This window comes from Tricharina praecox (assembly GCF_024521635.1).
Source record: "Tricharina praecox strain CBS 144465 chromosome Unknown BZA05scaffold_11, whole genome shotgun sequence".
Classification (NCBI taxonomy): Eukaryota; Fungi; Ascomycota; class Pezizomycetes; order Pezizales; family Pyronemataceae; genus Tricharina; species Tricharina praecox.
The window spans coordinates 331,252-358,088 of NW_026250413.1; the positions used below are offsets into that span (position 1 = coordinate 331,252).

Below are 26,837 nucleotides of genomic sequence, written 5' to 3' on the forward strand. Positions count from 1 at the left end.
TCTAGAAACTATACACACCAACTTTCTCAAACACACCAACTTTCTCAAACACACCAACTTTCTCAAACACACCAACTTTCTCAAACACACCCGGTCCGTAGGAATTGAACACATCAAGGGGCCTATGGTAATCGACCACAAAAAAAGCGCCCATGGTAATCGACCGCAAAAAAGCGACCATGGTAATCGACCACAAAAAAGATCTGTACATACAAGACCAAAACGCACCTCCGTCGCTGTGCAAGGATAGCAATCCTTCCCGGCTGACAGGGAGATAATCACACAGGTCAAAGGAATGGTATGACACTTCTTCTCTTGACCGTCACGCCGAGCTGGATGTCCAATATGACAAATACTAGGTATCTCGACCATCCTATTCCGGAGCTGATCGGGCCGATCAGAGGATGGCGGTATGTACTAGACTTAGATCAAGCGGAAGCGGAAGCACCAGACTGCACGGTCTCCATTATATGAACGTAGAGAAAAAAGCCAAGACCCGCGTAGATGGCCCCGGCCAGCCTAGGGACTGTTAATGTTCACGCTCGAGTTTCAGACGGGAGCTAGAGTGATCGGATGTGCGGACAAATGGAAAAACGGCTCCCGCTACTGTAGGCCTAGACATAATGCGGAGTGCGCAGTTAACACGCGGGTACTGGAAGAGGGGAACGGTGACGATATTGATGTGATTGTAAAACTGTAGAACTGGAATCTTCCCCACCACCACTACTCCGCCGACTTGAAGACTGATTCAAAAGACCAAACGCAGAACTCAAGGAATTATTATCACGGAACGCCAACTCCGGGCCCCACTCAAGAAAATCAAGGCTTCGCCCTCTATTATACACAGCAACAAGGTCAATGAGAAGGTGATGGCTAGCTTGGCCCAATTTGGACTGCTGCAGATAGGTTGGTAACGAGTGATATCAAAAGCATTCGGCGAGTGGGCTCTTCCGCAAAACAACAGGTGTAAATTAGTACAAACAGGCTCTCTAACATTATGTATCTAGCAGCATATATTCCCACTTCCCTCCTTCTGAAGCTTTCCTCAACATTTGAGACAGTAAAATAAGTTACAATCCTCACAAGACTAACTTCCTCTCGCTATAGTAACTAAGTCTGCCGCTCTCGCTATAGTAATCGGGTCCGCCGCTCTCGCTATAATAGCTAGATTGGGGGTTCCAAGTATGGCTTCGTCAAAGTAGGAATCCGCCGCAGCATCTTGTGGTCTTGTCGAAGGCTTTACGGTAAAGGTAAAGGTCTCTCCCAAGCCTTGAGGAACCAATCACAGAACTCATTGCCACAGAAATGGTGGACGTCGGAGTATTGCTGAATCAGGCCCATTATGAGCTCTTGTGGGAGGTGGGATAGGTTCTGGATCTCTATCTGCTGACTGATTTTCACAACACATCGCATCGTCAGCGCGGTTGTTCCAGCAAGCATCAAGTGGGAGAGGGGGGTAGTCCGCGGAAACGTACCGAGCGCATCTTCCGAGAACTGGGTTGGTTCTCGTGTGGACGATAGCTCCACAATGTGGGCACCGTAAAACTTGGTTGTATTAGCTGCATATCCCCCATCGCGTTCGGTGGTCATTGGTGCGGTGCTACATACCTGGTAACGGCCAGCAAAGGGCGGAGCAGCGGTTAGCCACTGCCGCCGCCACCAGCACCCTACTGCTCGGGGGAAATGATTCCGCCCGAACTGCGGTGTGAGGACGTTGATTTTCGTGACCCCCGCGGCCGCAGCAGCTGCGGCCGCGGCGGTGGCGGCGTATGCCCGCATGAGGCTGATTGATAGCCGCTGCGGGATGCGCATCGAAGGGTTTGTGGAGTGTCCATTTGCCTCTCGCACGATGAGAATACCGGGAGAATGCTCCAGATCTCTCTGGGTATGGAGGATTCCAGGATGCTCCGGTCTCGCATTAAGCTTCTTGCTCAACGCTATGCGGGCGCTATGCGGGCCGTCAGCAACCAGACAGCAGATAGGGACGTAGGAAGCCGAACATTTGAAAGCGGGATTTATCAAGTGTTGATGTTGATGATGACGTATGTGATGGGGAGAGAAAGAGAGAGAGAGGAGAGAGGAGGGCGGAGACAGGACCTATTTATTGAAAATCGGCGGGCTAGGTGCGGCCTAGTGCGGGCAGGGTTAAGCCCGCATCCCCGCACACACCGAGGAACTAGGTACCAGTACACACCAGAGTGGAAGGCAGGGCGACCACCGGCAACTACTGAGAACCTCAGCCTTCGGAACAACCATGATATCCAGGGATGCCTTATTGCCTATCGCTGCAGTCGGGACTCAGCATCTACTAGGTATGTATGTATAAGTAATTCCGGCCACGGTGGTCCGCAACGGACTCTTCGCCGCCGTCAAAATTCAAACCCCTCAGTCTCGGAGCCTCCCGAAAGGAAACCGGGCGGGGCTGACAGCGCGATCGGCAAACGAACGGTGAACCGTAACCTTCCTACGCCGATCGGGCTGGTCAGAGACGGCGGTACTACTAGTAGATAAAGCGGAAGCCCCAGAATTCCCGGTCTCCCCATGGACGAAGAGCAAAAAACCAAGACCCGAGCAGAAGTTGAAGGCCCCCCTCGTTAGCCCCCTTAGAACTACGGTTTTGCGGACGGTTCTTTTGCCAACGCCCTCCAGGCCGGAGGCGGGATCGAGAGGAGAACACACACAGAACTTAGAAGGAACAGAGGATATGGAGGTTTATCGCCTATTCCGTAGATGATAAGAGAGAAAGAAGAAGAAGAAGGAGCAGACGACTAAGGAGCAGACGATTAAGAAGCAGACGACTAAGAAGCAGACGACTATGTAAGGAGTAGATGACTCCGCTGGACCCGCCAACGTTGATGCTGCCTAATAAGCCATTCGCTTCCTCCCACCGACAAGTCCTTTCGCTGACAGGTCCTCCATTGCCCCGCCACAACGGTATTGACGTTCACCGGTGGATTTCTGATGGATTCTGGTGAGATCGGATATGCGGTCCCGCGGCAAAACGGCTGAAAGTCCACATGTGCTAACATAGTTACTACCAAGAGACCTGTATGATGTGGAGTGCGCAGTCACCACCCGGACCCGTGCACTAGAAGCGGCCACCAGCAGACGACACACTCTCTTATATAGCAGTTTCACCATCTACAAACGAAAATCATGAACGAGTATGGTAGATACGGTAGAGTACCTACCGGAACCAAAGAAAGGCGGTACCATTGTTTTATTTGTTTCATCATCATTGCATTCGATCTTAGTAGATCATGGAAGATTACATGAGTATATACCCGCCAACTTGGAGACTGATCTAAAAGAACAAACTCAGAACTGAAGGAATTTTATCCACCGAACACCAACTCTCTTGCCCCCCCCCCCCCCCACCCCCTCTCACACCCGGGTTGATTTACCCGTGCCACCCTGGCCGCCCAAAGCTTCCTCGTTCCGCTGTCTGTATGGAGCCCAATGGATTAGATCCATGTCCTTCATCGCGTTCAGTGGTAGTCGGTGCGGTGCTACATACCTGCTAACCGCCAGCAAAGGGCGGAGCAACGGTTAGTAACCACCGCCGCCGCCACCGGAACCCTACTACGCGGGGGGAAATAATCCCGCCCGAACGGTTCGGTCATGGTGATGTGCGCAACCTCCGCGGCGGTGGCGGCGTATGCCCGCTTGGGGCTGGGTTCTTTGAGGGCGAAGTGGAACTCGGCCTCGTTTTCGACGTAGCTGAGCTTCTCGAGGTCAAGGTTTGTGGCATCCTCGGACGACAACTTCTTGGGCACGGAGCCCTCGCTGTTGAAGAGCTCCTCGAGGAGGTTGGGGGAGATGGAGAGGTAGTCGCATCCGGAGAGCTCAGTGATCTCGCCAACGTCGCGGATGTCCCTGGGAAATTCCTAGGCATGACTGTTCGAATGCTTCCTCGTCGGCAAGAGGGAAATCGTCGACTCGTTCGACTTTAGCGATGAGGTAATCATCCCGGTAGCCCCACTTCTTGATCCTAAACTTGGATCGCCGACCGTCCAGATATGGCTGTGACCGTCTGCATAAACTTGTATGGAATCGATCTGCAGCATCGTTCCATACTCCATGAATGGAGTCCCCTCCGCGTCTCCTACCCCGTTGCTAACGAAGTTCGGAAGCACCATTCCGAACTGTTGAATCAGCAATCGATATCGAGCCTCGAATATGAAAAGCATGGTCGTCGGTGCGGTGCTACATACCTGATAACTTTACAGTTACCGTCAGCAGAGGGCGCAGGAAAGATTGGTTGATAGTATCGTAGTCGAAATGATTCCGCCGATGTGTGTGAAACACATCATCGGTTCGCGGTGGCCTAGGCGACGGCGACGGCGGCTTATGCCCGCATGGGGCTGGTTGTTGGGTTGATTGAATGGATTGCTCCGAGGGGCTTGTTGAGTGTTGAAGTTGAAGTTGATGTTTGATGTATATGATGAGGAGAGGATAGAGAGGAAGGGAGAGGAGACGGGAGAGAGAGGAGCTATTTATAAGAAACGGTGGCGGCCTAGTGCGGCGTGGTGCGGGAAGTACTGAGACCGCATCCCCGTATCCCCGCACACGCCGAGACACTAGGCACCAGTACACGCTGGACTGGAAGGCAGGGCGACTCTGTCGTTAGCACTGACATATCCGAGCCTACGCTGCCTGTAACTTTCGCCGCACTCGTGATTTTGATACAAATTTGGTATGCCTTCTGGCATCTGAAGGGAGTACGGTATGTAGCATTCTTGCTTCATCCGGAGTCATGACGCCATACCTACATAGAGTGAATCACTGGTGCGCTCCAGCGTCGGGTAGAAAATGTGCTTCCGTACAAATTTTCATTCGTATGTATAATACCACTGGTCTTTAGAAACGATACCAACTTTCTCAAACACAGCAATGGGCTCATGGTAATTGGCCAAAAAAAGAGCATATCAAATGCAAACTCCTCCGCTGTACAAAGACTCATATGCTCCGAGTGATGATGCATGAAGCCGTGTGGTCTCCCCCCTCATTACACAGTTAGTACACGCGGTGGAAGGCAGGATAACTCTGTCATTAATATTCACATATTCAAGCTTCTTATCGAGAATCGAACAGCACTCGGCCAACGTAAGGGGACGAAACAGACTGCACACTCTCTCAACAGGGTCACCATCTACAAATGGACAAAAATCATGAACGAGTACGTAGATACGGTAGAGTAGGTAGCTGATCACAGAGGTAGATAATTCATGGTATATACATGCAGAATATACCCGACCAAAGAAAGACGGTACCATTGTTTTTTTTTGTTTAATCATCATTGCATTCGACCTCAGTAGTAGATCATGGGAGATATATACCCGCCAATTTGGAGGCTGATCTAAAAGACTAAATGCAGAACTGAAGGAATTCTTTCCACCGAACACCAACTCCTTTGGTCCCCCCGCCCCCTCTCACACCCGGGTTGATTTACCCGTGCCACCCTGGCCGCCCCGAAGCTTCCTCGTTCCGCTGTCTGTATGGAGCCCAACGTATTAGATGCATGTCCCTCGTCGCGTTCGGTGGTCGTCGGTGCGGTGCTACATACCTGGTAACCAGTCACCGCCAGCAAAGGGCAAAGGAATGGTCCGTCGATAATCACATCGGTGCCGGCGCTCGGGGGGAACTAATTCCGCCCGATAGCACTATGTGTGCCATGCCCTAGTTGCCGGGCGGGGAGGGGGTAGGAAGGCATCAATAGATGAATGCTATTTCCTTCGTGATATTCTGATCAAAAAATCAGCCTCCTTCCTTTATCGTGCGGCAAACGAATCATCATGGAATATGACTTTTCTTACCTTCCATGGCATTCAACCAGATAACGAGAACTGGCTTGGGTTAGAGCCGTACTCGTAAACAAACCTGGAAGCAAGGTAGCTCCCGAAGATTGCCTTGAGGTAGTTATCTAGAACCCTCTCAAGGATGGTGTCAAGGCCGATCTGCCATGCTCAAAGCCCAAAGTATTAGATGCATATCCCTCATCGCGATCGGTGGTAGTCGGTGCGGTACTACATACCTGCTTGACCGCCAACAAAGGGCGGAGCAGCGGTTAGCCGCCACCGCCATAGCTGCTGCCACCGCCACCACCGGCACCCTACCATTCGGGGGGAAATAATTCCGCCCGAACGAGTTAGTCATAGTGATGTGCACGACTTCCGCGGCGGTGGCGGTGGTGTATTCCCGCTTGGGGCTGGGTTCGTTGAGAGGTTTTTGGTAGTTAGGTAAGGAAGAGAGGAGAGTATGTGTGGATGGAAGAAGGAGATGATTTGAAAGCGGGGTTTATCGAGTGTTGATGCTGAGGATGATGTATGTGATGGGGAGAGAAAGATAGAGAGAGAGGAGAATGGAGGGCGGAGAGAGGAGCTATTTATTGAAAACGGCGGGCTAGGTGCGGCCTAGGTGCGGACTAGTGCGGGCGGGTTTAAGCCCGCATCCCCGCACACGCCGAGGAACTAGGCACCAGTACACACCGGAGTGGAAGGCAGGGCGATTCTGTCGTTAGTATGTGCTCACATGCGAGCCCACGCTGCCTGTAACTATCGTCGTACTCGTGATTTTGGTACAAAGTAGGCGTGCCTTCTGGCATCTGTAGGGAGTACGGTATGTAGCTTTCTCGCTTCATCCCGAGTCACGACGCCATACCTACATAGAGTGAATCACTGGTGCGGTCCAACGTCGTGGATGAAATGTGATACCATACAGATTTCATTTCTATGTATGATAGATACCACTGTTCTCTAGAAACGATACCAACCTTCTCAAACACAGCAATGGGCCATGGTAATCGACCACAAAAAGGCGCCCATTATAATCGACCACAAACAATGGCGGCGGGCCTATGGTAATCGACCACAAAAAACGGCGGCGGGCCCATGGCAGGTAATCGACCAAAAACCTCGGTATACATACAAGACCGCAAGTTGAAACGCAACCTCCGCCGCCGCTGCTGTGCGAGGAGAGCTACAAAGGTATCCTTCCCGGCTGAAAGGCAGATAATCGCACAGGTCGACGGAATGGTTGGTGTGTAGCCCCACCGGCTCTTCTAGGTATATATCCGACCGATTAGTGAATCCAAGAATCCACCTATATCCAGACCAGTGCTTCCCCCAGATTCCGAGCCCTGGTGCTCCCGTACTCTCGCACCACGGAAGCAGCGCACAGAGTGAATGACTGCTGCCTGCATTGTGACTCGTGAGTCGGCGCAGAGTGTTCCGCCGTCCGATCTTCGTCCAATCCTCGCGCGGTTTCAGGTTTCGCCGTTTCAGCGCCGGTTTCAATATTTTTCCAGTCATTATGAATTGATTGCAAGCGACCTGTCACCTGTAGATATAGTATACCCCAGATCACGGCAGTATACTACCGGTACCTAGTCGTCCTACACACAGCGGTTCTACGTTCCACGTTTCCGGAGCCGGATTCCGAATTCCGCGTACGACAGATGCTAAATCGGGTCGAGTGATGATCCATGTAGTCGTCCGGTCCCCCCTCCCCGTATGTACTCGTACGAATCCCGGCGCGATGAAAATCTGAAGTCTGACGTGTACCACTTTTTTGACAGTCTGACAGGTTGGCCGCGCGGCCGTTACAACTCTCGCTTCTCTTGCTCCGATACCGGTAGACCGGGACCGGGACCTGCGCAGGCGCATCGGCCCCACACACGGACATACGCGGCCAAGCACGACGTGATATGTATCTATGTGGACTACCGTATGCCGCTTGATGAACCGTATGTACGGGAGAGAGAACTGCCGTTTCGTCCCAGTGGTTCGGTTCGGTGGGGATCTAGAGAGCCAGATGGATTCCAGAAACTTCTAGATTGCATTTACACCTGTGTCCGGTCCGGTCCAAAAACTCCCTCCCCCATCCCCCCCTCCCCCGGCCCCCCATATCATGAGTGAGTGAGACATCTACGCAGCTCGGGGGAAGGTGGGGGGAGGGGGGTGTGTGTTCTACTCTACTCTACTGCATCAAAAATAGTCCATAGTCCGTACTTACGGCGTGCTACCGCTTCTTCCTCAACAATCCCATCTCCCTCAATCCCTCCTTTACGAACCTGCCCACGACTCTAAGCGCCTCCTCGGCACGCCTATCCCCGCGCTTCCTCATCCACAGTAGCACCAGACCCCAAAATATAGCTTCGATGGCGAGGTGTCTTGCTGAAGCCCAAACTGCCCACGCGAACCACACCCACGCCTTCTTCGCCCTCGCCCTACTCTTCTCCACGCGCCGACTCTCGAGCTGCTCCCTCAGCGCGGCCACCTCCGTCGCCATCTTCGCCAGTGCATTTTCCACGCGGCCTCTCCACGCCCTCTCCCGCGGGACCTGCTCGCCCTCCTCCCCGGTACTCGGAAACACCTCCTCGCCGTAGGGCTTAGGGCTAACCAAGCCGAGGCCCAGCTCCATCTCCAGCTCCTCATCCTCGAGTTGTGCGCCGCCGCCGCCGCCGCCGTGCCCATACGACTGCGAGTGAGTGCTCGGCACGTTGCTGCGGATCTGATCCCACACGAACTCGAGCTCGGAGACCAGTTCGCGCGCCTCCGGCGTCGCCGACGCGTACCGGTGCATCGTCTCGATCAGCGTGGTGACGTAGCGCCGCTTGGCCTCCGTGCGCGATAGCCCCGCTTGCGCGTGCCACGCTTCCCACTTGTCGACTTCGGTGCGGTGCGCGTCGGGGTCTACCGGGACGGTGGAGGTGCTGGTGGAGGTCGGGTTGGGCGTCGACGGGCGCGACATCACGCCTTCTACGTCGCCCTCTGAAGGGAGTCAGCTGTTGTGCGGAGGGTGCCGGCAGAGGGAGAGACTACGCACCCATGCTCTGCTTGTAGAGGCCATAGAGTTGGAGACGCGCCTCGGGCGGCGGCCGCGCTGAGCCCTTGCGGGGGATCTTGCGGACGGTTTGCAGTGCATGCGCGAAGACTCTATCTGCGATGTGAGCTCCCGGGTCAGCCAGCCATGTCTTGAAGTCGCGGATCACGAACAGGGGTAAGCAATGGGAGCTGTGGAAGCCGAGGGAGTGACGGGAGGAAGCTCACCGACGGAATCAGACATCGGTATATTACATGTAGGGGAGGGCAGTGATGGAGGGGAGTTGGGAGGAAGTTGAGTTGAACTTTTTTTCTCGAAGCTGGCGGTGGAGATGGGTACTCTATGCTGACGGCGGAGCTGAGGTAGGTAGTTGGTGGCTTATGCGCTGCTGTGCTGTGCTGTGCTGTGCTGTACCGGCTGGGATCAGCGAGACCAAACAGCCGAGGAGCGCGGGTACAGCAGATGCAATCACGTGCCAACGCCAGCTGCCATCCAGTCAGGTCACTCGACGGTGGACGCCGACGGATTTGCTTTTGATGCCTATGTGGATAAGAAGTAGATAGGTGAGTGCCTAGGTAGGTGTGTACTTGAAGTATGTTATCGCCGAGATGAGATGCACGCGACCGGTTGGTCATGGGGACGAAGCTGTCTCGAAAGCATGTAGATAGCGCCGGTGAGCTTCTTCTTCTTCTCGACACGGGCTCGGACAGTTGAGCTCGGGCTCGGGCTCGTCAAGCTCGGGCGCTGCGAGTGACTGTCTGCGCGTTCGCCCGGTCGTCTAGACACGGCCCCAATATAATCTGCACATACCACTCTATTGACTGTATCATGGATGGAGACGGTGCTTGAGATGAGGCTCGAGATGGCCGGAGCCACTGCCGGCGGGAGATAAAGTCCCAGATCTGTGTGCGACGTTGTTCAGCTGGCCCAGCGGCGGCATTCGGTCTCTCGGTTCCTTGGGTACGGTAGGTACGGTGGTGCTGTGGGGGAACGAAGCCAGACCGCAAGGAGAACCCCAGCCCCACGAACGATAAAGTGGCCACTCGCCAGCGTTATTATCCGGTCGTGTCGCACCCCCCACCCATCCCCCACAACTCGACTTGATCCGAATTCCGCAGCCATAGTTATTTATTCTGCGGAGGCATGTAACTCACGATTAACGAAAGGCCTGTCGCCTGTCGGTAGAGTTGCCGGAAAAAAAGAAAGAATGAAAGAAGGAAGGAGGAAAAAAAAAGCCACGCAATGGATCATCGCTAAGTGCCGCCGTACCGTACCGTGCGGCACGTCACCCACCCACCCGCGGACGGGCGTTTCAGCTTCCACGAGCTTCCGTCCGAAACGTGTCGCGTGAGGGCCTTCCTGATCAGCACTTGACGTGGGCGGGGGGGCGTAACGAATGCCCGGATTCGAAACTCCGGATCTGCTCCCCCCGTGATGTGGGGTCGGAGAAGAAGTATATAGAGGTCGCGTCGCCCCCTGCTCGGACTGGCCGGCTGCCGGCCGAATCGTCGAGTCTCGACGACGACAACGACGACACATATCTATGGGCCGAGACAAGTGGATACGGCACGCCGAGAAACGCGTAGAGTATTACTGGTGCTAGCAGTACTATACTTGTGCTTCCAAGCCACTGCCAATGTCACTGCCACTGCCATGCCAATTGCCAATGCGAATTGCCAATGTCCTCCAAGAGTCCAAGACTCCCATCGTGAAGGCTCTTCGTCCGTATCGTCTGTCCTTCCCGTTCTGTACCGACACATAGATACCCAGCGATCTTGGCCTCATCTTTGTCGCAAGCCGCCCTTCACCAGCAGACGCCGCCCCCTATGATGCGCAGCTGTAACTCGTCAGCCGTCCAGCCGAAGCACAACGGTCGTTGGCGCAAACGGGAAGGCGCCTTCCTCGCAGCAAGTGCCACTCCACCGCAGAGTAGAGTAGGTGCCTTCTAGGGTAGAGTAGAGTGCCGTAGTTAGCTCGACTGGCTGTCGTGTGCCCGTCGATTTCTTGGTGCCTGTGCAATATAACACAACTGCAGGGAAAAGCCATCAGCATCCCTTCCCGAGATCGGTCCACGGTGTTTGCGTCGTCATCATACTCTACGGACATACCTCATACATACCATGCCATGCCATACCGTGCCATGCGCTGCCAGGCCGCAACACCGGTACCGGGTTTATGGCCCTCTCGCTTTCTGCCCTGGAGACTCGAGAGTGGTCGACCCGCTGCCGCGCCCAGGCTGGGAGGGTTCGTTCGCTCGTGCCAGTGCGTTCCCAGTCCATGCACGCCGAGCGGAAAAATAGTTTCGCGTTCGACCGGCGTTTCCGTTGTTGGTGATAGTGCCGCGACTGGATCGGCGCAGGTCTCTGGTTGTCCCGAGACAAGTCAACTTGGACCCTCTCCGTGCTCTACCTACCCTTCCATCCCCGTAGTTATCCCCCCTCCCCAGTTTACATAAGATACCAAGATCTTCTCCTGACAAGAACGCTGAGAAAGTCGGTCCGAATCCGCTCACACTTGTCACTAATCGTCCACAACAAACAAACGACTCGTCCCCTCCCTCCCTCCTTCATATACCATCAACACTTCCACCTCTCCAACTACTCACGCTCTTTCCCACGCTACTTCGCTTCTACGACCGATACCGGAACCCGTTGCTCGACGCAGAAAAGCCCCTGCAGTACGACATCATACCTACCACGGCTCCGACTTTCCGTCGATTGGATCATCGCTTGCCATCACATCCCCGGAGGAAGGCTGTCCCGAGTTCCCGCTGTTAACCTTCGTCAACCCCCCGACATCATAATAGCATCAACCCCGAACTCTACAATAAAAAAACAACACACAAGCCCAACATCAACACAAGCAGCAGCAGCATCGCAACGATCAAACTGCAACCACTACAATGCTGTTCGGAAAATTGATACTCGGATTGACCGCGCTGGTCAGCGCTGTCGCTGCCTTCCCCAGAAGCGAAGACACAAAGTACTTCCGTGAGTGTTCCTCACCCTTTCTAGGTGGTGGCGTTGTTTGTGTCGCGTGCTAACCGCTATCGCAGATGAACCTGGGTAAGCTCTAGATACCATGCTTCTTTCTCTCCTTCTCGGCACACCCCCCACCCTCATCCCCCCAAGCCAAAACTGGAACATCGTGATGCTGCGTGTCGAATATTCCGGTTCACTAACGTTGGTGATTAACTCAGTCGCGGCAATCTGGAGGGCCATTATGATGCTCGGTATGTTTCTCTCCCCCGCTGTCGCCGGCACGCGTAGTCCTCCCGGATACTGATATCGACGTTTCTGCTGCAGTTACTACAAGGAGACCGTCGACTACGATACAAGGCTGGATACGTTGACGCACATGGTCCGGGCGTGGTTGCAGACGACCCAGCAGGAGAACATCGAGACGTGGATCGCCCACGGAACGCTATTGGGATGGTGGTGGAACGCTAAGGTGAGGACTAGCGGGTGGCGGCCTGAAGCCGAGTAACAACGTTCTGACAGCTGTGATTGCAGATGCTTCCTTGGGACTGGGACCTCGACGTCCAGGTGCACCACAACACCCTGACCATGCTGGGCCAGAAGTACAACCAAACCACGCACAAGTACAAGTCGGCGGACGGCACGGTCGAGCGCGAGTATCTGCTGGACGTCAACCCGTGGATCTGGCAGCGTGTGCGTGGCGACGGCAACAACGTCATCGACGCCCGCTGGGTCGACGTGAGGAACGGCCTGTTCATCGATATCACCGGTATCGCCGAGACCGATCCCACCAACGCTCCTGGAATCCTGAACTGCAAGAACTGGCACCGTTACCACTACGACGACATCTGGCCGCTCCGTGACACCACCTTTGAGGGAGTGCCGGCCAAGATTCCGTACAACTTCGATGCGATCCTCGTCAAGGAGTACAACACCAAGGCACTGACGGTGACCGAGTACCAAGGGTTCGTCTCCGTTCCAGCTCTCGGGGTTTTTCTGTTTCTAACATGAAGAATACAGTCATCGTTGGAACGTCCAAACCAAGGCCTGGGAGAAGGCAACCGACGTCCCGAGCGGTGCCCAAGGCGAGCTGGCGCTCGAGAAGCCCCGAGTACCCGGCCGCTACTCGACCGTCGAAACCGGCGGCTTCTTCTATAACGTCTTTCGTTTAGTGCACTTCTGGTAGTACCTTACACCAACACACATGATGTCCTCGGAAGCGACAAACGGCCGGTGCCTTTTTTCATTCTTTGAGCTCTGTGTATAATTTGTACGATGACGATCAATAGTTTCGAACCCTCCTCTAGCATAATTCTCCTGTTTTTTTTTCCCTTCCTCACGACTTGACTTGGCGAGATTGGCGCTTATGGGTTTTGATTCGATTGTTTGGTTGGTTTGGCTGGAAGGGGAAAATGGTACTGTACCAGGTACTGTACCAGGTACTGCGCGCGGTGTTTTTAGAGCTTTGCGGTGCATACTTCTAGATGGGTCCTATCTCTTTTTCTTTTCTTTTTCTTTTGTTTCGGTCTTTCACTTACGTTACGGGGTTCACATCGTTCTTCTCCTTCTCCTTCTTCTCCTTCTTCTTGTTCTTTTGTATAATCTTTGCTATACTTTACTTTACTTTTTTCACTTTTCACTGCACTCTGCACTTTGCACTGCACTTTGCACTTTATCGCGACGGCCGACCGACTTGCTCGCAGCTCGTCTCGTCTGCCTGGGGATTCTCAGATCTCTCGTCTTTTTACTGTATGCTACCTCAGTACCTTTTGCTTATCTTGTACCTATATTGTGGGGCGTTACTATTACTATTATATTCTTCGCTGTTACTCTACCTACCATAAAAGAGGAAATATCTTGTCCATCAACGATTCAACAACCGCACAGTGCACAACCGCGGACAAATGACGTCTCGTATTGAACTTTGTGCCCTATATGATATGCGCGATGATCGATATCTCAGGCCGGCGCAAGGGGGCAAGCCTCAAGGGCGGAAGACTGGTGTGTGTGCTACATGGAGTAGATGGAGTAACAGCGGGTGTGGCTTGCGTGCAGGACCTAGGTGCGACATGCGACGTGCGTGCAGTGTGCAACTCTGAGACACCGGCTGGCAGCCAGACGCTGAGCATGAGCATGATCAGTGAGCAGGGTTCGGAATCCGGAATTCGGAATCCGGAATCTGGAATCTGCGGAGAGAGGAGAGAGAAGGTAGTAACTGTATGTAACGGTGACAGTGACTGTGACGGGTGGCGGGTGCAAGGCGGTGGGTGGAAGGCCGCGGGCGGGTGGGTGGACGGTGGGCGGTGGAAGGTGGGAAGACAGTTGAGTGTTTGAGTGTTTGAGTAGGCGCCAGTGCCTCCACCCCCCAGAAGGAGGGGAGATGGGGACGTCGTCCCAAGATTGAACACGCCGATCGGTGCCATGGAGGGAGATGTGTCGTGCGAGCGAGTGGGTGCAGAATGGGTGCGGAGGGGCGACGATCTGGGGGCTGAGCCGCTGGGGCGGCGATCTCGCTATTATTATTTTGTAGCAGCAGCAGTATTTGTAGCAGTAATAGCAGGAGGAAGTGCGATGATCTCTGCACTGCACTGCACTGCACGGGGACGTTTACTACATACCGTAGGTACCATGAGCTTTGCCGGTCTCCCGCTGCAGCCGCCGCCGCTGCCGTGTGTGTATGTGTGTGTGCCGGTACGGTATGGATCGGCGGGTATGGAATCTGGATCGGCAGGTTTGGATCGGCAGGCAGACAGGCACTGGGCAGGCGGAGTTCGCAATTGCGTTTCGGGCTTCGGAGAGTGGGCTGTGGACTGTGGACACACGACCATCTCTAACCGCTCTGTTCGGTTGTTCGGTTGAAGATCGGCGGACAGTGGGTGGTGAACGGGTGGTGGAGGGATAGCACTGCATAGCACTCGCTCGGTACAATAATCACCGTGCACTTTTCCACATTCGCGCGAGCACCTATTCAAAAACTGCTCACGGTGGAGAAGTCAACAGAAAGCCTTGTGGGCAAAGGTCGGGAAGGAGACGGAGAGAAGGAAAGAGAGGTGGTCGATAGCGGAGTTGTTCGCCGACGAGCGGTGCAGCGAGGCAATCCTAGAGTTTCTGGGAACGACGGATGTGGGGAGTAAAGCACCAGCAGACTTTGAGGAGGAGGAGGGGGAGGCAAGCATCGCATCAGGGGCAGAGCAAGAGTTCCCAGCAGGGTTCTGTGTCTGCGGCCGGTGCGAGGAAATAGGAGATGAGGATATGCGGTGATATCTTCTTGGGGCGGAAAAGGCGGAAGACGGGGAGAGAGGCGAGGGGGCAGCAGGAGGAGCGGGCATGCAGGCCCATACCGGTCTTGACTGTCAACCTACTTTCTACTTTTTGCTTGTGTCGGCCAGTCGAGGTGAAAGCCCCGGTGCCGGCCAGTCCGATGCGGCGCCCCACTTCCCCTGCCCATCCGTCTCGGGTCAGGACAGGCAGGAAAAGAAGCTCGTTGGTTCGCCATAGTCTAGATAGGCTGTATGCGAAATAAAACAGGAAGATCTCTCTCTCTCTATTTCGCGCGAGGACGTGTGTAACTACCGTACTCTACCGTATGCTCGTCGAGTGACGGTCGAATGTGTCGGTACTCTACCTATGGCGGATACGGGGCGCTAACAACTTGGTTGGTGGGTTTGTGGAGGGATATTTCGACGTTCGACGTTCGACGTTCGACATGCATAGGAGGTGGGTACCCAGGCAGAGTAGGTACTGACACAGCGACACAGTTGAAACTTGACACAGTGACACATTCGACCAGTATACCGCCGCCACTGCCAGGGAAGCCGCTCTGCTCTAGGCAGCACCCACTCAGGTCGCCACGCATGCGCGCGCACTTTCCGAATCCCGATATCCGCGCGAACCACTACTAGGTATGATAGAGTAGGGTGCACTACCCCTTCGTCACGGGGCGGGGAAATTGGCGATGGACACGGCCGGTGAATTGGAAACGAGTACCGTACCGTACGTTGGCTACCGGACCGCGAGAAGCGAGATCCTGGTGGTCGTCACTCGAGATTCGCGGCCGCAATACCTACCTGTGTATGAGGTAGGTATGCACCACGTAAGTACCCACACGCCTGCGCGGCTATCGCGACTTGCTTCGGATGTTTGGACGGCATTCGGGAGCGCACAATTTCTTGGATGGATAGATGAATGGATCAAAACGTTTCCCCGCCGCTCGGGAGGATCACTACCTGAACCCGTGACGACTGTAGAGTACGACCGTTCTGCATAGCTTATCACTCGGGATAACCGCTTTTCTTGTTTGCGTGAGACCAATCGTGAGTCTCAGAGACAGTTGGGAGGAACCAGATGTGTACTACATCCATGATCTACTAAATTCGAATGCTAAGATGGTTAAACAAACAAAAATTAGATCGTGCGTTTAGTGTCTACATCGAAATTCTAATTGTAAAGGCAAACTTGAAAGCTTGGGTATGTCTTCACTTAAGTTTGAGGATGGTATGCATACACACCGCTGCTGGACCGTGAATCATGGCAACTTGGCAATCTGGAAGCGGAGTGGCCAGGGTGGAAATGTACACATCTAATCACCTGCGGGTATATTACAGCGCGGACAACCGGTGTCAGGAAAAACGCTTCAGTATGCGCAAGTATCGATGGGATCTAGATGTTTCTTCTGGTTCGTTTCGTCGAGTCCTAGATGCATATCTTGATACGGTATCACGCATGTGACCCACGGTAAACGTGATGTTATAAAGCTCCCCACAGTCTACAATCTGCTTACCGTCATGAACTGTGAATGCCCGCACACTCTGATGGTAGAACCCCCCCGAGCACTGGACACATGCGGGCTTAGGATCCCTGAGTCAATTAGGCTTTGGCTTTGGCTTAAGTTTTCAGGCGTAACCGTAAATTGTAATGAACACAGAGTTTGGAGAAAACCCCAACGAAAATTTTCACAAGGTTTAAGTTCCAGTGTCTCTACACCTCTCATAGAACTCTGTCGAAACAACTCGACAGGAAGCTCAACTGAGTACATACCAGTTATAAAGCCCTTGGTTGGCCGCTCGCCTTTCCCTTCCCTCCATCTCTCGTACCATCTTCATCACCACCTGTCACTCGACACAAGCCATCCGCACCAATCTTTCGCTTGCACAACATTTCGTTCATAACACCGTTTCCACACGTCACGTTTCTCCCACGTAAGCTCTCTCACAATGGGTATTCCGTATTACGTTGTCCCTACCAGTTCTCCCGCGCAGCAGCAGGCTGTCGTTGAACCCAAGCCCGAGCCCGTCAAGCTGCAGAACGTGAGTCTCACTCCTCCCCCGATGTTCGAGATGAGTAACTCGATGGTGGGGATACAGACCATTCCCGGCAACATGTCGACCGAAGAGGTTGCCGAGATCTTCGGACTCAAACTGACCGACGAGCGCCGACCATTTTCTTGGAGGTGGCGCCAGCCCGCCGAGGAAGTTCACCTTGATCCGGTCGGCCTGGGTATGCACATTCAACACTCCCTTCGCTACTCCCCCCTGATAGCCGACACTGATATGCATCTGCAGAGTCCTGGGCGCACCTGAACGAGCTGCTCGCGTCCGCGGAGCGCGAGTACCGCACGCCCGGCATGATTACCGCCTGCGTCGACGCCTACACGGTGACGCCCTCGGACACCCGGGTGACGCACGTGGAGGGGAAGAGTTTCTCTGCGGAGGTGCAAGGCCAGCGGGAGAACACGGTGATCCGGTTCGACTGCACGTTCGACCACATGATCACCACTGCCAACGAGGATCTGATCATTGGCGTCGAGGCCGAGGCCGACGCCGACCTCAGTGACGCCCTCATACAGCTGCTCACGAACCTGGTGGCTGTTCGCGATAATCGCGGTCAGAAATTTGCCCATGGATTCGTCTCCGACGGCGAGAGGTACGCCTTCATGAGTATCGCCGCGGATGGTACCGTGCACTGCTCCAACGTCTACGATATCGCCCAGTGCCCCCCGCATGTAGGCATCGTCTACAATTGGATGATCGATATCATTCAGTGGAACGACATACGGGCTGCTCACGGGTACTAAAGGATGGAGGTAACCCACTAATTTCAAAGGAGGAGGAGGAAGATCGGGGGAGGGGAAGGGTTTGACATGTTTGGGTTTTATGTTATTTCATGTAAGTCGCACACGAGCCACTCTTCCGATCCGGCCACTCTGACCTTTCGCCTCGGACAGGTACTATCTATTCTACACCCAGCTACTCGATCAATCCCACCACAAATATCACCTCCGAGATCCCGAGCCGACGGGAACGATACTGATTTCCGCACCACTAGCGGGCCAGTTTCCCAGTAAGCCTCGGGCGGAGTGAAGAGTTGGGATGAGGGTGGAGAGTGTTCTGTTATGTGTATCTGTCCTGGTGACTACTATAGTATTTACACATGTAGTGGGAAGAAAATGAAGCATGAAATGTTAGGACACGAGTCCGTCTATTACTGTATCGTGCCATTGTTTTACCGTGCTACTGTGCCATCGTGCTACCGCCAGGTCCAGTTCCGCTCGTGTGAACACGGTGGATGATCACGCGTGATCACTCGCAAGGCTGCAAATCTCGGACGGAAGTGAACGAAACGGCGGCGGAGGAGGATGGAAGCCGCTGCGGGAGTGTGTAGAGCACTACCATGGATGGCTATACTGTGCGAGTGCTCCTCGTGCTCCTCATGTACCGAGCGGGCGGACGGGCGGGCGGCGGCGGCGCTGCCCGCATGCCGACTGCCCGCCGGATCCCCGCCGTCCGCTGCTACACCCCTTTATACCTCTACACGGCTCTACACACCTCTAAGTATCTCGTACGGCCAGCCAGTCAACCAGCCAACCAGCCAACCAGCCCACATTCACACCACGCACACCACGCGCACCCTCGTCGCCCGACCCGCAGGGTTATTCACCAGAGGATCGGCCTAGAGATGCACGTACGTACGGTACATATGGTGTGTACGGTGTGTATGTACGGTGTGTATGTACGGTGTGTATGTACGGTGTGTATGTACGGTGTGTATGTACGGTGTGTATGTACGGTGTGTATGTACGGTGTGTATGTACGGTGTGTATGTACGGTGTGTATGTACGGTGTGTATGTACGGTGTGTATGTACGGTGTGTATGTACGTACCTAATGTATGTATTTATGTGTGTATGTACCCCACACTCCGCATCCTCAGTTGATACACACTCTACATATCGCCAGGGTAGCACCACTGCACCGTGTGCAGCAAGGGTAGCAGCGGCCCGTTGATCTCCGCGCTGGTGGTTTCTCGGTAGCTCTCTCGGTACCCTCGATTGAGCTGTCGGTGAGCTGTCGGTGAGCGGCGGCGCGGGGGGATCGCGATTGAGTCTTTGAGGTATATATGCCCCGCGCCTTCACGCTTTTACGGCAGTTACTCGACAGTACTCAATCCATGCACGAGAGGTAGGGGGAGGGGGAGGGAAACGAAAGCGAACGATTGACCGATTGACCGATTGACCGATTGACCGATTGACCGATTGACCGATTGACCGATTGACCTAGGTACATACCAGCAGCAGAGCGGAAACTACTCAGAAGGGGTACGAGTATGTGGGTATGCATTAACCTCCGTCCGTGCCTGGAATGGCAATGGCAATGACAATGCAGTGGTTCAATGATGCAGTGATGCAGTGAGACTTGAGTTGTGGGGAGCAAGAGAGGCGGGCTTGGTTCATCGGTGAGCACCAGAGACTCGGAAACCAGGAGACTCGAGAGAGGAGGCCTTTGTTGTTGAGACCTTGCTAAGACCTGGTGGGACCTATGTGTTAGGAAGGTGGGACCTGGTGGGACCCGACGGCCAATGCAGACCCAATGCGGTCCGTTAAACGTTGAATCGTTTCTGCTGTCACTATTTCTGTTCTTCCTGCTCGTCTTGCTTTTCTTCTCATCATCATCACCACAGACCTCTTTTTCAACTGATCACGTTTTGTTCCTCACCCATTTTTGCGTCTCTCACTACCTACGAGTCTTCGAGTCTCTGTACGAGTCTGTATACGAGCACCCCACGGCCCACTGCCCCATTGCACACGGGATGCTGCATCGTGCAGCTCAGCAATGGTTGGCAGTTGGGAGTGGAGTAATTGGAGTAATACACAACTATGGCGGATAGGAATTCGAATGCACGACTCACGACTCACGATATCTCCACACCCACCTGCTCACCCGCATGCCCACGCACCCACGCACCCACGCACACCTTAATACCCCGCAATTGATCTCGCAGCAGCGCCGGCAGCAGCAGGAGCAGCAGCAACGATCGACTGTCCCCATCGAGCAGTCCGGCCAAGCACGTTTGTCGTACGTCGCACCTGGACAGTGGGAATTCCCCTCCATCCCGTCCCCTCCGTCCCGTCCTGTCCTCGATATGTGAACCACGTGCCTGGGATGTGTGCTAGATGTGTTGGGTATGTACGGGTTCAGTTCATTTCCGTTTGAATGATTTTTTAACGTTTCCAATTCAATGCTGTCTCACACTGGAGGAACTCTGGGGGGGCATCGCGGCAAAAGCGAAGGTTAATTATAGTACAGTGCATGGCGTGCGCAGCTCACGATAGTTGCCATCAACGAGGAGAAGAATGATCGCAGTGAGTGCCGGCCAGTGCTGTGGAAAAGTGCACACCCATCCTGCTCCCCGTTGGCCCCCGCTCGCGGCACACACACACACACACACACACAAACACACACATCATGTGCTCTTTTACCTCCCTCCCTTCCTTCAACTTGCTTCCTGCCTACCTGCTTGCTTGCCTGCCCACTCGCCTGCCTGGATGACACGACGAGCTTCAGGTTTCCACTGCACCAGTGCACCACCGCCACCACCAGCAGCCAGCCATCCAGCACCCTCCCCTCCGCTCCATCCAACATCCCGATTCGAAATCCCCGACAAACCGGTAAAGCGGGAGCGAGTACCGCAAGCGCAAGTGCACGTGGACGTGTCGAGTACTCCAGAGTATGCGTCGTACATGGTTACCACATACATACCGGTATGTAGGTATCGTCGGATCGACTTCGTCCGCAGCAGCGTCCCACGCGCCCCCCCAATGCCCGCCCCCAAACCCCAAACGCAATTAACGTCGGGCAGTGTACACTGGACTGGGAGCGGGCTACGATTTCTCATCATCGTCGTCGCCGGAACATCCACATCCAGACTTCCGAGCCCCCCGTCCCGCTGCCCCCATACCGACGCGTCTCGTGCATCCCCACAAAAGGTATGTATGCGGTGCCCAGAGTGGAGTGGGGTGAATGACTACCGGTGCAGCTTCGTCCCCGGTACAGTACAGTGCAGCATACGTCCGTAGGTATGTCCTCTCCCTTTGCCACCGGACTCCGGAATGGACGCGGACGCTGTCTGTCTGTCTGTCTTGGCGGGAATCCACGTCACTTGGGCGTCGTGGTTACGTCCCTGGGGCCTGGGGGGTCTGGGGGGCCTGCGCGCGTCGTCCTCCGCCGGCTCCGTGGCCAATCGAAGCGTGCAAACCTTATTCCTTTCCACCCCTTCCCTCCTGTGTACCCCTTCCACCCCACCACCACCACCCCTAGCGGCGGCAAAAATCCCGAACATGCAAGAGCAGGCTCGAAACCCGACGCTATGTCACCGCGAGAGAGAGAGAGGGAGAGAGAGAGGGAGAGAGAGACGAGACCCACAATTCCAGCACACCACATCTCTCGCGAGCTTGTTGATGCTCTGCTCTGCTCTGGCCTGTCCCCGTGCCCCATTATTCCAGCAGCCGGTGAGCCCGAAGGGGCAGAAAGACGCCAGAGCCCAGCGGATTGCACTACCAGCCAGCCACGGACCGCGGACCACGGTACCACCACCACCGCCCTCTTCCCCGTCCCCCACACACACACACTCGGCCAGTCCCTGCATCACATCACCCGCCTCCAGAACGGCATCGTAAACTCGTGAAATTAAGGAGAAGAAGGAGAAGGACCGTTTCTCTCCTCCCGGACTTCGCGTCCTTCATGTCGTTGAGAAGGGGGGCGCTTTGCACTGTGTCAACCACTTCAACAACCACTTCCACATCCTCAACCACTTCCACAAGTAACCACAACCATGTAACCATCCAATACCGCCATTTCAATTCGGTAGGTAGGTAGCTGTCTTCCCCCATCAGCCGCGTACACGCCGCAGTACAGCGAAGAAACACACAAGACGCTTTGTAACAAAGCAAACAACTGCGTATAAGGAACAGGCGTCCGGTACCCACCGCACCCATCCATCCACTCAGCCCATACCTGCCAATTCCCGGCAGAGATCCTTTCGCCTGCCATCTTCATGACAAAAAGAAAAGAAAAAATAATGAATCCCCACACAGAACAAGAAAAGGTAAATAAACCATTCTCAGCTTTTTCCGTGGTTAATCCCCCTTCCCTTCCAAAAGGCAAAAGGTAAAAAAAAAACCATCAAAACGAAGTAAAATGTAAAAAAAAGTAAGAAGAAAAGAAGAAAAAAAGCAAACCCACTCAAAACTCCATCCCGCAGACAAAAAAGACTAGAAAAGAAAATATTGCCTCCCCCGGGCAGACCGTCAGAGACTCAGAGGGGGGGGCTTGCAAGAGTACGCAAAAAGACGCAATCCAATCTCAAGGAATGGAAAAGAAAGGAAAAAAACTCAAGTTATTAACTTTTTTCGGTGTTTGATGATCCGCTGTATCCTCCATCCCCCACCCGCTCTTTTCATCCTACCTCCCCCTCCCCCTCCCCCTCCCCTTCTCCCCCAAATGCAATAGTAAAATCCCGTAGTAAGAAGTCCCATGATATAGTACCGTCGTTAAGAAATGTCCATCCGTCGTGAGTGTGTGTATGTGTCCTGGCAGTGATTGCAGTGATTGAAAGAAGGCTATCGGCTTAACCTTCCCATTGGTCGGCTAGTCATGCAGCAAACTCCAGGCCTTGTTCGAGCTCCTCAGCGGGCGTGACGAGCCCACTGACCCCCTCAGCCCATGTTGCCCCGTTCTGCTTTTCCTCCAGCGGCCACGTTTCCCTGGCATACTCCTCCAATCCCCGCCAGCCGGGCCAGAGACGACGCGCTGTATTCGGGCACTCCATCTCCGGTCTAAAGTATTCTCCTTTGTTCTCGCACAGGGTGTGCACAATGCTCTCCAGTTGGTCCCGGTAGCCATCCGGAATGGGAATCTTAATCTCACACGGGGCATTCACGTAGCGGACCGGTCGTTGGAGGCCTCGCGAAAAGTGTTCGCAGGCTTCTGGCGGCGTCAGGACTTCGAACGCAAGGGCAATCCTAGTTTTCCCACATCTCAATTAGCTTCCGCGTTCAAGGACAGAATAGAGGGGGCAAGAAATGAGAAAATGAGAAAATGAGAAAAATAAGAAGAAAAACTAACCGCTTTCCATTCCACTTCCGCGGGCCATCCTTTAGAATCTGAATTATCGCGGCCCCAAGATCGTGTTCCGTGTCGATGAAGGGGATCCCAACGTCGGCCGGGAACGGCGTCCTCCACTCAAAGCTCCCATCCGGAATCGGCGTAAGTTGCCACAGCGGGTAGGGACGCGACGAAAAGTTATTGTGGTAGCAGCCCACATACGGGAAAGCGGCCGGGATGCCCAACTCGCGAATATATTCCTCGACCTCAAACTTAGTCGACCACAGGGGCAGGGCGGGCAGGGCGCGGTCCTTGTGCTTCGAGTGGTCCGTCAATCCCGAGTAGACGAAGAAGGCAACGCCGGCCTTCTTCGCCGCATCCGCAAGGCTCTTGCCCGTCTGCACCTCATCGGTCCATCCGTACGGCGTGGTGTTGATGAAGGCCAGGTCCGCGCCCTCAAACAGCGTGCCCACGAACGCGGGGTCCTCCAGGGATCCTTCCACCAGCTCCACGTCCTTCAGCGACGAGAGCTCCGCCGAGAGCTGGGCGTTCTTCTTGATGCTGCGTAGCTGGCCGCGTACGCGGTAGCCGACGGCGGAGGCCACCCGGATCACCGACGAGGCTTGCCGGCCCGACGAGTTGACGACCACCAGGAGCTTCCGCTGCGATTGCGAGTTTACGGGAGAGAGGTTTGGCCGCGAGTACGAGCTGGACAACATGTCGTCCTCCGTGGACGACATCTCGGACGGCGGTGGGGTATGTATGTACGGAATTTTCTGCGCGACACCGACGACTCCCAGTTAGCATCCAGCAACCACATGAACATGAACCGTAGCGAAGACGCAATGCGAGCTGAGCTGGATAGCCATATCCACAACCGGGGGAGAAGTTGGCGGAGGGGTGAGGTGGGGGGGAGGAAACGGGAGGATGGGCAGCAGAAGAAGTAGTGAACAGGGTATATACGACGGTTGCCGCGTTGACGCGGTTGTAACGTTGAGGTGAAGGGTATTGTGATATTGAGGGGTGGTGGTGGTGGTGATTGATAGCGACAAGGTCAACAACGGCGAGTGACGTAGGACCAAAAGAGTCTCTCTTTTTTTTTATCTTTCTTTCTTTCTTCTCGAGGATGAAGCAGAGCAGGCAGACAGATAGGCAGGCAGATAGCAGGCAGACAGGCAAGCAGGCAGAGAAGACGCAGACAGGCAAGCAGGCAGAGAAGACGCAGACAATGCAGGCAGAGGGTATGTCGGCAGGTGCAAAGTACAGGAGGAATAGAGGAAGCAGATGAGGGAAGTTACGCAGATATAATAGAGCGGGCTGATAGAGAGATAGCAGGGCAGCACAGCATGTACCGGCAATCAATCAATCAATGGGGGAGAGAGAAGGGGGAGGGGGGGTTCTGATAAAGAACGTGCGCGCGTGTGTAGAGAGACAGGGATGCGGAGGGATGGGGATGGGGATGGGTGAGCATGTGTTTCAGTAGAGCAGACGGTAGCAGACAGCAGCAGACAGCGACAGCGACAGCAGCAGGCCGTGCTATCGAGCGGATCTTCGCTCGTGGCCAATAGGTCGGTAGCCAAATCCACGCGGAGGGGCCTAACGAAACCAACTCCACGCGGAGGGGCCTAACGAAACCAACTCCACCGCCGCCGTCGCCGTGGGGCCATGGGCCATCGTCAGCCTCTCGAGCCCCACCGCCAGCCGGGACTCTGGGTCATGACACACTATTCCTGCGGGTTCGGCGGACAGCGGCGAGCAAGCGATGCCAAACAGGGCCGCTGGTATCCCGGCTAGCAGCCAGAGGCAGGAGGACATGGCCAAGCGCGCAAGGTCGGGGGGAGGGATGGGGATTGGGGCATAGGTGATGAGATGGCGGGCAGTGATGTGTATGTGGAGGCAATGATTTGTAGCAGGCAGTGATATGTAGCAGGCAATGACATGTAGAAGGCAGTGGCAGTAGCAGTAGCAGGTACGCAGACAAACTCAAAATCCAGATTTCTCCGGAGCCACCACCACGGGTTTCTCCATGACAGCACCGGTACTGGTACTGGACTGGTACTGCTCGGTGGCTTTGGCCGAGCACCTGGCCTGACGGAGCACTACATACTAGCAGATAAGTACTTCTATAGTACGTACATGGCAGTATGTACCTGAGTCTAGCGGAAGAGCCATGGCCACAGTCCGGGGGATCAGCGGCGGAACCGCCGAATGCACCTCCTCCAGGAGGGGTCGTTGGCGAGAGAGGAAGAAGCTCGCGAGACGGGGGGAACAGAGTGCGTGCAGTGCAGAGAGTACGTACACGAGTAGAGTACATACGATGGCCGCTTCAGGGCACATCTTCCCCTCCACAGCCGGGAATCCGCCGGCAAAACTGCAACGCTCGCGGTCCGCGCTCGGAGAAACACGAGAGTGGGGAGAGGAAGATGAGGGGGATGGGGAGAGGCAGCGAAACCGAAAGGAAAAAATAAAAAAACAAAACAAAAACAAAACAAAAAACCAACATGAGGCAAAAGCCGTTCAGATAAGAAGGAAGCGAGGCTAACTATGCCCCGCTCGGAAACTGGGTGATAAGGCGTGATACGGGTAGATTTGGACGTTGCATGAAGAGGAGAGGCGTCAAGCCTCGCTTCTCCCCGGGTGGTGGTGGTGGGTGACAAATGTCTGGCTGGCTGGTTGGCTGGCCTGCTTCTTGCTTCCTGACCTCCTCACACCGCCAGGAACGGGACGTGCAACCCCGATGAAACAACGCAAAGCAAAGCGGAACGAAACAGAAAGGCAAGAAGATTCGCACGAGCAAGACGGGGGCCAATCGAGTAGGTACCTGGACTTCGATATCCTTCCAATTGGACGACGACAGCGGCGGCGGCGGCGACGGCGATAAGCGGGAAGGGAGATCCAGATGATTCGGGATGAAGGGAGGCAGAGGAGCGAGGGGAAAAGCAAAAAACGGAAGAAAAAAAACAAAAACCGATAACGGATGTTGAACAAAACAAAAGAAAGGGACCCAAACAAATGCAACGAGTCGAGCGGAGCGATCTCGATGGATGGATGGATGGGCTGGATGGATGGATGGACGGATGGATGACGAAGATGAGGAGGCCCTGGCACCACGGTATGTACAAACAAACACCGCATCACCCAGCCCCTCACACACCAACCCACAAACCAACCCGCCCACCTCAGCATCACACCGCAACCACGCGACCTCTGGCCATGGCCATCAGGGATCCGATCAAGCGGCTGCTGCCCCTCCTCCCTGACTTCTAAGCCGTGGGGCCCGGGGGTGGCTGTTTTCAAGGCCAAATGCGAAATGCGGGGTGAGATATGGAGAAATGAAGGGGTAAAAAAAGAGAAAAGAAGAAGAAAAAAAAGCTGGAGGTGCAGATAGTGGTTTGGGTGGTGCCTTACTTTAGCCCAATAAGTTTCTCCCAATCGAGGTTGGGTTCGATAAGAACCTCTCTCTCTCTGCTGCAACGACGAAGAAAGATGCAGGTGAAAACGAAGGTATGTACGGTATGCAGCAACTACCTACACTGCCTGGCCTGGCACGGAGCCCGCTTCTCTGGGTGCACCGGATGATGATGATGCGTGGCGTCTTTCCTTCTTCTTCTCCTTCTTCTTCTACTTCTTCTTCTGCTTCTTCTCGATCCGCCGAATGT

The 26,837-nt window shown here is 54.6% G+C and overlaps 11 protein-coding genes across 11 annotated transcripts; 4 read left to right on the forward strand and 7 right to left on the reverse strand.

Moving 5' to 3' along the window:
- Window positions 1–1,239: 1,239 nt before the first annotated feature.
- On the reverse strand, window positions 1,240–1,685 carry BZA05DRAFT_436038 (uncharacterized protein; the record flags this gene model as incomplete). Its single annotated transcript, XM_051486393.1, has 3 exons — window positions 1,240–1,349; window positions 1,476–1,545; window positions 1,609–1,685. Coding segments are annotated over 3 exons (205 nt in total), but the record flags the coding sequence as incomplete, so codon positions are not given.
- A 6-nt stretch (window positions 1,686–1,691) lies between these two features.
- On the forward strand, window positions 1,692–2,814 carry BZA05DRAFT_397003 (uncharacterized protein; the record flags this gene model as incomplete). The annotated part of the gene is made up of 2 exons (XM_051483577.1): window positions 1,692–1,945; window positions 2,095–2,814. Coding segments are annotated over exons 1-2 (581 nt in total), but the record flags the coding sequence as incomplete, so codon positions are not given.
- Window positions 2,815–3,677: 863 nt separating this feature from the next.
- On the reverse strand, window positions 3,678–3,872 carry BZA05DRAFT_321452 (uncharacterized protein; the record flags this gene model as incomplete). Its single annotated transcript, XM_051480450.1, has 1 exon — window positions 3,678–3,872. A coding segment is annotated over one exon (195 nt), but the record flags the coding sequence as incomplete, so codon positions are not given.
- On the reverse strand, window positions 3,756–4,353 carry BZA05DRAFT_37111 (uncharacterized protein). The gene has a single exon (XM_051481666.1). The coding sequence runs from the start codon at window positions 4,188–4,190 to the stop codon at window positions 3,888–3,890; it is 303 nt and encodes a 100-aa protein (XP_051339643.1). The 5' UTR covers window positions 4,191–4,353; the 3' UTR covers window positions 3,756–3,887.
- A 3,666-nt stretch (window positions 4,354–8,019) lies between these two features.
- BZA05DRAFT_418465 (acyl CoA binding protein-domain-containing protein) lies at window positions 8,020–9,066 on the reverse strand (the record flags this gene model as incomplete). Its single annotated transcript, XM_051485526.1, has 3 exons — window positions 8,020–8,771; window positions 8,827–8,940; window positions 9,051–9,066. The coding sequence occupies 3 exons, from the start codon at window positions 9,064–9,066 to the stop codon at window positions 8,020–8,022; spliced, it is 882 nt and encodes a 293-aa protein (XP_051339644.1).
- Window positions 9,067–11,475: 2,409 nt separating this feature from the next.
- Window positions 11,476–13,077, forward strand: BZA05DRAFT_37152 (LicD family-domain-containing protein). The gene is made up of 6 exons (XM_051481680.1): window positions 11,476–11,813; window positions 11,879–11,888; window positions 12,023–12,055; window positions 12,129–12,273; window positions 12,336–12,766; window positions 12,822–13,077. Exons 1-6 carry the CDS (start codon window positions 11,726–11,728, stop codon window positions 12,985–12,987), a joined length of 873 nt encoding a protein of 290 aa, XP_051339645.1. The 5' UTR covers window positions 11,476–11,725; the 3' UTR covers window positions 12,988–13,077.
- A 3,937-nt stretch (window positions 13,078–17,014) lies between these two features.
- Window positions 17,015–17,874, forward strand: BZA05DRAFT_444707 (uncharacterized protein; the record flags this gene model as incomplete). The annotated part of the gene is made up of 2 exons (XM_051486931.1): window positions 17,015–17,297; window positions 17,363–17,874. The coding sequence occupies 2 exons, from the start codon at window positions 17,015–17,017 to the stop codon at window positions 17,872–17,874; spliced, it is 795 nt and encodes a 264-aa protein (XP_051339646.1).
- Window positions 17,875–20,339: 2,465 nt separating this feature from the next.
- On the forward strand, window positions 20,340–21,347 carry BZA05DRAFT_397021 (uncharacterized protein). The gene has a single exon (XM_051483578.1). It carries the CDS (start codon window positions 20,430–20,432, stop codon window positions 21,150–21,152), a length of 723 nt encoding a protein of 240 aa, XP_051339647.1. The 5' UTR covers window positions 20,340–20,429; the 3' UTR covers window positions 21,153–21,347.
- Window positions 21,348–21,392: 45 nt separating this feature from the next.
- On the reverse strand, window positions 21,393–22,361 carry BZA05DRAFT_397022 (uncharacterized protein). Its single transcript, XM_051483579.1, has one exon. The coding sequence runs from the start codon at window positions 22,068–22,070 to the stop codon at window positions 21,726–21,728; it is 345 nt and encodes a 114-aa protein (XP_051339648.1). The 5' UTR covers window positions 22,071–22,361; the 3' UTR covers window positions 21,393–21,725.
- Window positions 22,362–22,398: 37 nt separating this feature from the next.
- Window positions 22,399–24,111, reverse strand: BZA05DRAFT_37241 (uncharacterized protein). Its single transcript, XM_051481706.1, has 2 exons — window positions 23,200–24,111; window positions 22,399–23,096 (listed from the first exon to the last, which is right to left on the reverse strand). Exons 1-2 carry the CDS (start codon window positions 23,916–23,918, stop codon window positions 22,727–22,729), a joined length of 1,089 nt encoding a protein of 362 aa, XP_051339649.1. The 5' UTR covers window positions 23,919–24,111; the 3' UTR covers window positions 22,399–22,726.
- Window positions 24,112–24,666: 555 nt separating this feature from the next.
- BZA05DRAFT_37321 (uncharacterized protein) lies at window positions 24,667–26,524 on the reverse strand. Its single transcript, XM_051481724.1, has 2 exons — window positions 26,000–26,524; window positions 24,667–25,277 (listed from the first exon to the last, which is right to left on the reverse strand). The coding sequence occupies exons 1-2, from the start codon at window positions 26,362–26,364 to the stop codon at window positions 24,893–24,895; spliced, it is 750 nt and encodes a 249-aa protein (XP_051339650.1). The 5' UTR covers window positions 26,365–26,524; the 3' UTR covers window positions 24,667–24,892.
- Window positions 26,525–26,837: the final 313 nt, after the last annotated feature.

What these genes read in the sequence shown, in the direction of transcription:
- BZA05DRAFT_397022 (XM_051483579.1), bottom strand. Translation starts at nt 22,070, where the DNA reads ATGGGTGCGGTGGGTACCGGACGCCTGTTCCTTATACGCAGTTGTTTG.
- BZA05DRAFT_37152 (XM_051481680.1), top strand. Translation starts at nt 11,726, where the DNA reads ATGCTGTTCGGAAAATTGATACTCGGATTGACCGCGCTGGTCAGCGCT. An exon ending in GAGGGCCATTATGATGCTCG is followed by an intron (nt 12,056 to 12,128) that starts GTATGTTTCTCT and finishes TTTCTGCTGCAG; the next exon opens with TTACTACAAGGAGACCGTCG. An exon ending in ACGGTGACCGAGTACCAAGG is followed by an intron (nt 12,767 to 12,821) that starts GTTCGTCTCCGT and finishes TGAAGAATACAG; the next exon opens with TCATCGTTGGAACGTCCAAA.
- BZA05DRAFT_37111 (XM_051481666.1), bottom strand. Translation starts at nt 4,190, where the DNA reads ATGCTTTTCATATTCGAGGCTCGATATCGATTGCTGATTCAACAGTTC.
- BZA05DRAFT_37241 (XM_051481706.1), bottom strand. Translation starts at nt 23,918, where the DNA reads ATGTCGTCCACGGAGGACGACATGTTGTCCAGCTCGTACTCGCGGCCA. An exon ending in CGGAAGTGGAATGGAAAGCG is followed by an intron (nt 23,097 to 23,199) that starts GTTAGTTTTTCT and finishes TGGGAAAACTAG; the next exon opens with GATTGCCCTTGCGTTCGAAG.
- BZA05DRAFT_397021 (XM_051483578.1), top strand. Translation starts at nt 20,430, where the DNA reads ATGATCGCAGTGAGTGCCGGCCAGTGCTGTGGAAAAGTGCACACCCAT.
- BZA05DRAFT_37321 (XM_051481724.1), bottom strand. Translation starts at nt 26,364, where the DNA reads ATGCTGAGGTGGGCGGGTTGGTTTGTGGGTTGGTGTGTGAGGGGCTGG. An exon ending in GGAAGGATATCGAAGTCCAG is followed by an intron (nt 25,278 to 25,999) that starts GTACCTACTCGA and finishes GCTAGTATGTAG; the next exon opens with TGCTCCGTCAGGCCAGGTGC.